General features: G+C 40.0%; 1 protein-coding gene across 1 annotated transcript in view; it reads right to left on the bottom strand.

The window, feature by feature from the left end:
• Positions 1-2,028: 2,028 nt before the first annotated feature.
• LOC140153486 (uncharacterized) overlaps positions 2,029-11,647 on the bottom strand; it is a 35,641-nt gene continuing 26,022 nt past the window's right edge. The window contains exons 9-16 of the mRNA XM_072176249.1: positions 11,002-11,144; positions 8,837-8,946; positions 7,913-8,082; positions 6,707-6,813; positions 5,819-5,960; positions 4,859-4,942; positions 3,519-3,628; positions 2,029-2,808 (exon numbers count right to left, since the gene is read on the bottom strand). Of these exons, the coding sequence (XP_072032350.1) occupies positions 2,763-2,808; positions 3,519-3,628; positions 4,859-4,942; positions 5,819-5,960; positions 6,707-6,813; positions 7,913-8,082; positions 8,837-8,946; positions 11,002-11,144 (912 nt within the window). The 3' untranslated portion in view covers positions 2,029-2,762. The remainder of the gene's footprint in view (positions 2,809-3,518; positions 3,629-4,858; positions 4,943-5,818; positions 5,961-6,706; positions 6,814-7,912; positions 8,083-8,836; positions 8,947-11,001; positions 11,145-11,647) is intronic.

Raw genomic sequence — 11,647 nt, 5'->3', positions numbered from 1 at the left:
AGTAGGGTGTTAACCCCTGACTGTTCCTAACCCGTCCCGGTGTTCAAATGGACCCCAATGGAAATAAGCTTCAATAGAGGCTTTCTTGGGTTATCCAGGGTTGTCAAAACCCGAACAAATCAAATCAAATCAAAAATGCTTTTTAATATATCAGAGTTGTGCAGTATGGATTACAAACAGGCAAAACATTTTCACAACATTTTTGTGCATTTCATACCAAACATGAAATATTTCAAATTTTAGGGTCATTCAAAAAGGGCAATACAATTTTTTTAGGCCTTGGGTTAATCTTTCATCATCTAAAGGACTTCTCACTACGTTCTGCTACATTCTGCCTGCAGTTGTCCCCATTTCAGGCAGTGGCAAAGATGTGTTTTTGTCATGGAGGATGGAGTTGGAAAAATTTCTTGAAGTTTTATGAATCCAGCACCTTTTGGTGACAGAATAAGTTAATGGTACAAATGTGTGAGAGTGCACAAAAAAATGGCTCTATTAAAGCTAAAATGATGAAATGGTGCAAAGTGGAACAAATTTGTGCAAAACTTTGCACCATTTATCTAACAACTGCAGTGTACTTCTTAATGCACTGATCTTTTCAAGTCAAGGAAGCCAATAATCACCATAGCTATGAATTTTGTACCAGCTCCATGTAATAACGGGACAGACGTTTCAAATATGAACAAATCATATATCAAAATGTTCAAGAGTCTGGAGAAATCTTCTTCTATGCTGTCAAATGTGTGACCTGTGAGCGTGTTATATTCCGTTGCCATGGCAACAGTGATCTTATTGAAGGACTTAAAAGTTAAACATCGTTCACTGATCAGTAGCACCTCTAATAATGTGCATTGGTAGTTAGATCAATCCACATAGTACAGTCTTGTCATTTGTGTGTTATCTACATTAAGACTAATAATAATAGGTACACCTAGACAAAATTGGAACACCAATGTTTTTGCTTGCTGGTGTCTCAGGCACCATATCAAAAATGGACAAAAATGTAGTACAGGGAAAAATGCTAATTTGCATAAAATAAAAAAGGCCGCTAACTACAGGGCTCAAATGTTAAAATTGGGTGAATATGGATTAAAACCATATAATTGTATTCATCTCATTATTAGGATTCAGAAAAAGTATAGCTTGATCTATCTCCAATGTACAGTTCTTCAGTTATAGACATACAGGTCAAATGTCAAATTTTGGTCTCCACCATAAATTTGTCCACAGGGGTCAAAAACAAAAATGTTCCGATTTTGATCAAATTGGTCTCATATTGTTCCGCTTGGAAAAACATTTTAACCAAACAAAATAGTTTGCCATATCTCAGGTGTTTTGTTACCTGGGTAACAGGGCAAAAAAATCAAAGCCCATTAAATCATGTTAACCTTGACCTATTTTGTGATGTTACCCCGTTAACAAAACACCCAAACTATTCTTTGCTTAAAATGTTGTACCAAGCAGACAATTTGAGACCACTTTGATAAAAAAATCAGAGCATTTTTGATTTTTTTCTTATCCCTGTGGACATTTGGTGGAGACCAAAATTTGACATTTGACCTTACGCCTTTATAACCTTTAACCTCGAGAACTGTACATCAGAAATTGGTCAAACTATACTTTTTCTGAATCCTAGTAATGCGAGGAATACATTGGTATGGGTTTTACCCAGATTTGACCAATTTTTGATATGTTGTTGGTTACTTCATATTGGTGTTCCAGTTAATTGACTTGTGTCATTTGAATACACCACTTGGTAGATAACTACAAGATGCAGATGCTTTACTTGTAGATCATTAAAAGCTGCAATATATGACGTGTATACAAATTGGGTTTCACTATTGAAATGTTTGGTTTACCCTTTATAATGTAAAACTAGAAAGTAACCTGGTACATAAACTTCTATTGAAGGATTATACAGCTTCGTCCCGAAAGCTGCTTAATTGCCATTAAAGGTGGGTAACCTGATTGACAATCTTTACCTCATCAAAATGCTGACTTTGGTATCTGATGAAAGCTCATATTTATCACGCTGTACAAATGTCGGTAATTCCATTAGGAATTAGTCGCATTTACAAAAAACATTTACATGTTCTTTTGCATGAGTGCTTGAAAGGGATGACATTTTATGTTATACATAAGTTTTGAAGAATTTGATTTTCCAAATATATCAGGTCACCTTCCTTTAAGTAGACCTTTAACAGCTGCATTTTAAATCAATCACAGAGTTGCTTAAAGATACAACTTGTTACACTATTTAAAGAGAGCTCTACAAAATGCAATTTTATCAGTAGCTTTGAAAACACAACTTTGCAGACCAATAAAAGCTTAACCCCATGAACACTACCAGCCGATTTATCAGCCTCTCTAAGAACAATTTTGATTGGTTACAAAGAGGGCTATACCATCTATAAAGCCAATCGTAGATATGGTAAGAATAGTAAGTAGGGCTGAAGCAGATTAAGCTGAAAAGTTAAGAGATCTAAAAGCTCTATTTTGATTGGCTACTCAGATGACTATATCATGTAACTAACCAATCAGAGGATCTGTAAGAAAATCAGTAGTGCCCACAGGGTAAAAGAACTAACAAAAGGCAATCACATGTCCAATCAAATATGGCACCTTGTGGTGTACAACTGCATAGTTTGTCAATCATCATCGCAAATTGGCCATTTTCTTTCTCATTCTATGTCCCCATCACATTGCATTGATTTATCTGGCATCTATGACGACTGTAGTCACTCTAAAATGTTTCCCTCCCTCCCTCAGTATGGAGCTGCACACTGATTGGCTAGTAGTTTGTCCACATAACTGAAACAAAAGAGAAAATAAGGGGGTATAGGATAAGAGTCAATCAATTCAATCAATCAACTAATCAATCAATATTTGTGTACAATCTTTGCCTGCTTGTGTGTATTCTGCTTGCTGCTGTTATAAAGATTGATTGAGCAGCTACTTCAGGTGCCTTGATATGAGTAGCCAGTTACCAGCCCTGTGAGGTATATGCAGTCATTTTTTTAATCAGTCAAGGAGATGCCAAGAATTCATGACTAATACAATCAGCACAACCAACAACGGCTAATGCAGACCTGCCAACCTACCGAAGTCAGAATGAGGGACATTGAGACCAAAACCTTGTACATGTACACAAACCAGGTACCAACCAATTTAAAGACTTAAGGTGTGCAATTCTTTCAGAATTCAGAGAAGGTTTTGCAGGTCTGAATTTATCACAATAGACTCAAGAGAATGCTATAGTAAATTTTAAAGAGACATTTTCATCATTTTCTGCTGTTCTTACATTTAAATTTGCCATCAGTGAAATTTTCAGAAAACAGGACTGTCCCTCATTTTCACTTTGGTAAACCCCAAATGAGGGACAGTCCCTCAAAATGAGGGACAGTTGGCAGGTCTGCTAATGTCTTAGCAAATTATGTGATTATGATAAACACACACATCACACACACCCCCACACAAGTTAAAAACAAAACATAACAACACAAACTATTGTACTTATTTACCTTGGATTGTAGTTTTCTACTCTTCCTTTGAGGATATTAGGCCCCAGGAATTGTCCTAACTCCAATAGGCACAAGCTAGCTGCACTGCTGCATAAGGCATTATCACATGACTATTAAGGGAAAGACAATGTTAGAAAATATGATATTAATTAATTGAAGTGTTCCTGTTTCCATGCAGCTTGAAGATTTCCAACATGGGGGGAGGGGACTGACAAATTTTGTTGATAACCTGTTTAGGGGGAGGGGCAAAGTGGGTTTGTCCTCTCGAGTCAGAAAATTTTGCAAAATATAGGTCAAAAACTGTCATTTTTTTCAGTATCTGATTGATTTTTTTTTTACTTCACCTAGGATTATTGGGGTAGGGGGACTGAAGAGTATTAGAGCCTGCGCACCCAAACTGGGGGAGCTGAGCCCTTGCTAGATCTCATGTTCCAAAGCCTATGGTTTGCACACATCTTTGTGAAGACACCAGACACATGAAAATGTGTCCACAGAAAGGCAATGTGTTATCATAAAACTACGGACATATTGTCCTCGCAAGAATAAGAACTGGAGAGTATACTACATGATTCTTATCAGACATGTCCTCAGAAATCAAGGGTAAGATCTCCCAATGTACATTACATGCAACACATGTCTGCAAGCCTATGACAGTCTAAGAAACTGAGGAGTAGGGGAGGGGGTGAGTCATCTGTTAGAGCTAAAACCACCTTCTCCTTCACTCCAAAGATTAAAACAACACACCACTAAGCCCTAATTATAAATGACAACAAAGTTATAGTGCTCCTAGAGCACTGTGTGTCGACGAAAACTCAATAAATCTACAGACCAACTTGTTTATTTTTTTATAATAGCTCTCCTAAACCCAGACTGTTCCGCTTTGATAGTAAACTCCCTTCCAAATAATTATCAAGCTATGTAACATGACTGTGGCATCAATTATGATAGCCCGCCTCATTGTCAATGTTAGGCACATAACATGCATGACCCAGTTCTATTGTCATTTTGCGTGCGCGTTGGTTATGATCAATAGACTATCAATGAAAACCTATTTCAAATATCGCCTTGCTTGCTGAGATCTACATTGATTGGTCAGGCTAAGTAGCCGCTTACACAAACGGCAAGACAGTGAGACCACGGACGTGATATATAGAAAACTCGTCTGACCCAGGATCGGTAAAAGTGAACTCCCACAAAATGCTGGAAGCTGGAAGGCAACTTGCCTACACATTGCGAGGGTCCATGTATCGGGTTTATTTAATGTTGTATAATCTACATTACCAGTCGTTCTCCATGGACCCGAGGGAGGGTCTAGGGGTGAGACTGAAGAGTACACTTACCAAAGCATGGAAGATGGCATCAAAGAAATTCTCTAAATTTGGTTTGAAATGTCTCTTCCCAATGTTCTTGGCTATCACTGGTAGCTGAAATATTCGATACAACATGGTGTTCAGGATTTTTGATAAAAATTCATAGAATGTGCTTACAGAATATAAAAATTCACTTTCATTATGTAAAAAAAAGTGATAAGATCAAACTTAATGATGAGATGTAACATACTACATGTACCTTTGTATTCAGGAATAGACACTTTCTCATGCATCAGTAATGTACCACAGCAGCTGAAGGGAGTATCCCATTATGCTTTGCAGTACCATAATAGAATTGAATGTGCCATAGAAACTTTAAATAATTCGCTTAAATCAGGGAAGCTTAGACTTTTGTTTGCAAAAATATGACCCCTAAAGTATTGTGAAACTATCCATAGCTCTCAATATCTAAGCGGCCCTTGTTTATATTTTGTATACATTTGCTATGGGGCATGCAGATATACTGCAATGCATGATGGGATACTCCTTTCAGCTGCTGTGGTAATGTACATACTTATCTTCATTTGGCTATTATATGGTACCAGGAGGGGGACAGGAGGAGAAAGTGAAGAAGTTCCTTGCTGCTCAGGTTTGAAAAATATGTTTATTTCCCAGAACAATATTGATATATCCCACAATTTCATGGTTTTTTTTTATTGGGAAAGCAGATTTTCCCTCCTAATATCAAAATTGGCCAGAAGGAGATTTCTTCAAAGCATAAAGATGATAGTTAGTTCTCCCATGTGATACCACATTATTTCAGAGTAAATAGAAAAAGGCTTGAACAATAATGTTTTGTTTGACAATATCAAAAATTACATATAGCGTTTTAATAAAGTTTTGACACTGTTGAACAAAATAATATCATTCAAGCCCTTTTCTTCCACCTGAAATGCTGTTTGCAGGTGACAATATCATTGTAAAACTTACTGATTTGCACACAGTTTCCAACAAAACCACATACTGTGCATAGTGCTGTTTTCTGGTGGCGTTAGCTACTGCCGGCAAGATGGTAGCTACTTGAGCAGCCAGATCCTGTTGTGATGACAACTCTGCTAGTAATTGCACACACCTAAAAACAAAGTAGAGAAACAGATTCTGTTATTGAGAGCTATGCAAGGTGAAAAGGTCAGATTTGAACCACTGTGAAAGAATGTTTACTAGACAAAACATATATTTTATTTCTTGGTTTGATAGTGTATTGTGCGATGGGCGTGGACATTTCTTCTTTTTACCTATCAGTGGCATAGCCAAGTTTTTTTTCAGAGAGATCCGTGGGAGGGCCAAGGGAAATTTGACTTCGCACCCCATCTGGGATTTAATGACATTGAAGTGCTAAGGGTGTCTATAACCAGATTTGACATATTCCCAAAATAAAAAGTGGCCCTAAGTGCATACGGGTCAATCAAAGGTCAACACAGGGGTCAAATATTTCAAACTTACTCAAAAATTGAAATTGACATGTTTTTCTTGTTCCTGTGTTTTATATGTGCTTTTATTTATGAAAGTTTCGAGCAATTTGCTATTTTTTTCCACGCAATTGGCTATTTTTTCCGTGCAAATTAATGACCATGCCTATGAAGAATTACAGCTGCACATACTAGTAAGGGCTCATATTGAAATTCCCTTACACAGGAAGGTGTGCACCATCCTGCAGCTTTCCTGTGCTAGCCTTCTTTTGTTAAAATCATGGGCAGGGTGTATCACTGATGCATATAATCCATCCGTTTTATGACCGAGCTTTCCTGAGGCGCGCGCTTAGCCTTCTTTCTGTGTGAAAACGTGGTAGGGTATTTCAATATGAGCCCTAATACTAACCCATCACAAAATTCCCATGGTTCTGAAGGTTTCTTGAACTGATGATCCATGCATCCTCCTTTACTCCCTCTGCCCATCTTGGGTGCTAATGAACCACATGAATACATCTGGAAAAAAAACATGTGTACAATACAACTTTGTGTCAGTCTTTCAGTACACATTCCTTTCCTTTTCACAATGAGTAGCATTGAACATGATATATTAGTTTGTGAAACAAATATTTCACTTTTGATTTATGAATGGAAATATTGAGGAAAGCGAATACTTCACTATAATAATTACTTTTGTGTATACATATGACTGGCATGGCTTGCCTTTTGTATGCCACTTTATATTTCAGCACAAGATTAAAATTACAAAGTAGAGCCTGTACACAATTGAATACCTGAGTGGAAGAAGGGCCCAACTCCAATTTTTTACAAAAATGAGTTAGACCAGCATTTTATTGCCAGTAGACTGTTCTTCCTTGTGTGTGAAAGATGAGCCAAAATCCACTCTCTAAATAGTCTTCCACATACACTTAATCATGGTTTTCATGGAAGAAAGGCCCAACTCCATGGAGTTGGGCCCTTCTTCCACAAATATTGGGTTAAAGAGGAATTTTGTTCATCCATGAAATCTGCTTTTCACTACAATAACATGATATAAATAAAGTTGGGGATTTAACATGCACTACACCTAAGTACCAGCACACTTCAACAATTATTACGGTGCCATTAAAATATATCAGAACCATTTCCACTTCACGAAGTCCACTAATGATGTGCAGGAACTCTCAGATGACTAGATTGTGATTACCCCCCTCCCCCAGCAGCTCCCCATTTTACATCTGGGTGGAGTGAATCAATCAGGAATTAAGCCTTCTTTCCCAAGGATGCAACACACTGGCTGTGGTGGGCTCGAATCCGCAAGCTTTCAATTCGCCAGCGAAGTTACGTAATGTTACTATGTCAACGGGATAATGCGCTTGAGTAATGAACCATGATCGAAACAATCACCACACAAAGTATATTGCACTCGAAGACATACCAAAATACCGTGATCTAGTAACCAAGAGAATTACGTAACCACTTCCATGCTGGATTATCCAGCTTGCATCCTAACCATTAGGCCACAATACTTCCCATGAGTCGGTGAGATTACCAGTATGGTGGTACTCTTTTATACTGTGACAACCTTGAAGAATTATAAGTGATTTTCTGGTACCTGTTTATCACTGTGAAGCTCCATGTCATTGTCTCGTAACCTTTTGACGACACCAAACTGTGCTGGCACGGAATCAAACTCACTGTATTTCTCTGTTGTGTTGGGCTGATTCTCCAGACCAGCGATACCTTCCTGAATCTTACTAAATAAATTGGCGATGGCTTCGTCTCCTGTAAAAATAAAATCACATGATATAAGCGCTTTACTGTAAAGTGACTAAGACCATAGATATGCTAACAAAATTGACACATGCTTTAGTTTGGTTTGGTAGCAGACATCTTATGAATTATGGGAGAAACTATAATTCCGCTTATAATTGGTGAAAAAATGAGACTAAGACCATTGTGCATTGGTATAGAATGGTGTGCACACATTTGGGAGCAGCACTTATGCTAGTTGCGCAATGCGTGACTGGCGTAAGCTTGTGTGAATTTACAAGAACGTAATTTGGGACTTTATTATTGCGGCACGCAGTAACAAAGCAAATAATTTTAGCCAATTATTCTCGAACAAAATTTACGAACGAAAAACTAGTTTTTTACTACTTTCATCAATAATCTTGAATCTCAAAGAAGCTTGAAAAAGTTCTTTTTTGTGTCTCAAGTTCATTTTCCCCACCATCCGATAAACCAATATAACACAACTGCTCCGTCACATCTCCTCAATTTCCAATAGACCTCAATGTAGCTGAACTGTGCATTTGAGAAAGGAGTTTTTCAGATCATGCCTCCAGTCCTTAGCCATATATCTGAGGGAGAATGCAAGAATGTTGCTATGGCTGGTCACTATGAATTTTGAAGAAAAAAAAAAAACCTTTTACCGACCGACCGATCCATCTATTAAAAGTGGTCTATGGACAAGCAAACAAATCTTTTTATTTTCAATAGTATTTCAAATCAAAATGTCAATGTTTGGTACACTTACCATATGCCTTTGCCACATTGGCTAAAGCTACTGCAGAACCTTGCCTTACTGATGGTATGAAATCAGCTAGATTAGCAAAGAACAGTGGATATAATGCCTCCATACTTGGCCTGCATTGGGCAAAGAAGAGGAGTACAAAGAAAGTGTTATGTAAGATAATGTATTAGCTTTCATGCTTAATATATACACCACAAACATAACATAAAAAAATACAGTTTTATCCATTTCAGTTGCCCATTCCTTTTCTTCTTAAAGGATTTTTTTAAACTTAATTCTTGACATATAATATGTGAACCGATTTGATCCACCGAGGCCAAAGTCGGAAATTTGAAAATTGAGTTACTACCATTACTAACTTATTCAGTACCTACACTTACTGATGTTGAATCCCCATTTTTCTTGAAAACTTTGCAAAGTTATGAACCTTTAATACGTCTACTTTCTTATGTTTTTATTGTTTTTTCTCCTTACATTTTGCCACTCTATATCTCAGTTTCATTACTGCTGACTTTAGCCTGATTGGATCAGATCTGGTCACATACAATGACTATAATGGGTAACCATATCAAAAAGTATTAATTTATGTAATGCTACTTCTCTTCTTTTGTACATGACTACCTCTTGCCCTCGCTTCATCAGGAAAACACAGCACAAAGTTGCCACAAGCAATGCAAGCTGCATCCCTGACTCTCCCCCTCACCCACCCTTCCACCCCCACCCCTGTAGTGCCTCCACTCCTTACCTCGCTTCATCAGGAAAACACAGCACAAAGTTGCCACAAGCAATGCAAACTGCATCCCTGTCTCTCCCCCTCACCCACCCTTCCACCCCCACCCCTGTAGTGCATCCACTCCTTACCTAGCTTCATCAGGAAAACACAGCACGAAGTTGCCACAAGCAATGCAAGCTGCATCCCTGACTCTCCCCTCACCCACCCTTCAACCCCCTCCCCCACCCCTGTAGTGCCTCCACTCCTTACCTCGCTTCATCAGGAAAACACAGCACAAAGTTTGCCACAAATGCTGCATCCCTGACTCTCCCCCTCACCCACCCTTCAACCCCCCCCACCCCTGTAGTGCCTCCACTCCTTACCTCGCTTCATCAGGAAAACACAGCACGGTTGCCACAAGCAACGCATAGCTGCATCCCTGACTCTCCCCCACCCACCCTTCCACCCCCTCCCCCACCCCTGTAGTGCCTCCACTCCTTACCTCGCTTCATCAAGAAAACACAGCACAAAGTTGCCACAAGCAATGCAAGCTGCATCCCTGACTCTCCCCCTCACCCACCCTTCCACCCCCTCCCCTGTAATGCCTCCACTCCTTACCTCGCTTCATCAGGAAAACACAGCACAAAGTTGCCACAAGCAATGCAAGCTGCATCCCTGTCTCTCCCCCTCACCCACCCTTCCACCCCCACCCCTGTAGTGCATCCACTCCTTACCTAGCTTCATCAGGAAAACACAGCACGAAGTTGCCACAAGCAACGCAAGCTGCATCCCTGACTCTCCCCTCACCCACCCTTCAACCCCCCCCCCCCACCCCTGTAGTGCCTCCACTCCTTACCTCGCTTCATCAGGAAAACACAGCACAAAGTTTGCCACAAGCTGCATCCCTGACTCTCCCCCTCACCCACCCTTCAACCCACCCCCACCCCTGTAGTGCCTCCACTCCTTACCTCGCTTCATCAGGAAAACACAGCACGAAGTTGCCACAAGCAACGCAAGCTGCATCCCTGACTCTCCCCCACCCACCCTTCCACCCCCTCCCCCACCCCTGTAGTGCCTCCACTCCTTACCTCGCTTCATCAAGAAAACACAGCACAAAGTTGCCACAAGCAATGCAAGCTGCATCCCTGACTCTCCCCCTCACCCACCCTTCCCCCCCCTCCCCTGTAATGCCTCCACTCCTTACCTCGCTTCATCAGGAAAACACAGCACAAAGTTGCCACAAGCAATGCAAGCTGCATCCCTGACTCTCCCCCTCACCCACCCTTCCACCCCTCCCCCACCCCACCCCTGTAGTGCCTCCACTCCTTACCTCGCTTCATCAGGAAAACACAGCACAAAGTTGCCACAAGCAATGCAAGCTGCATCCCTGACTCTACCCCTCACCCACCCTTCCCCTTCCACCCCCCCCCACCCCTGTAGTGCCTCCACTCCTTACCTCGCTTCATCAGGAAAACACAGCACAAAGTTGCCACAAGCAATGCAAGCTGCATCCCTGACTGGCCAGCTGTCGTCTTTGAAGCATACTAACAAGGCTTTCAATAGAACATTCACATAAGGACGTACAACATCAGAGTCAATCTGGTGAAGGAATATAGGATCAGTCAGTATTGGAAAAAAGTACAGCTAGGAGTTTTTACTCTTTTGAAAACTCATCGTAAATATAACACAATTATGTCTAAAACAGTTTGTTTCATGTGAGTGGGCCCAGTATATTTTTAATTTTAGTGCATTCTGTTCTCCATTCTCAAAAAAACTTTTAAAAAAGCATATTTTGCACTGAAGATCCAATCAGGTTAAGAACCTTTGGACCTGTGACCACTTACCAAATGCAATTTATGTCACTGTACCATAAATTATGCAAATCAGCTACTTAGCATATTGACGCTGAAGGTCTAATCAGGTTGAGAACCTTTGGCCCTGCTATCCCTACCAATTAACTTCACTGTACCTCATACGTATATCCAGATACATGGGGGAAAATATTTAACAAGGCGGTTCTCGAACCACGAGTCTCGCCTGCTTTTGCGACCACCTGCTTTTTCAATTACTTTTGGTAGAGGTAAATGAATTTGGCGGTTATC

Source organism: Amphiura filiformis, chromosome 5, assembly GCF_039555335.1.
Source record: "Amphiura filiformis chromosome 5, Afil_fr2py, whole genome shotgun sequence".
Taxonomy (NCBI): Eukaryota; Metazoa; Echinodermata; class Ophiuroidea; order Amphilepidida; family Amphiuridae; genus Amphiura; species Amphiura filiformis.
The sequence above is the reverse complement of the archived record's forward strand: the minus strand, read 5'-3'. Positions and strand labels throughout refer to the sequence as shown.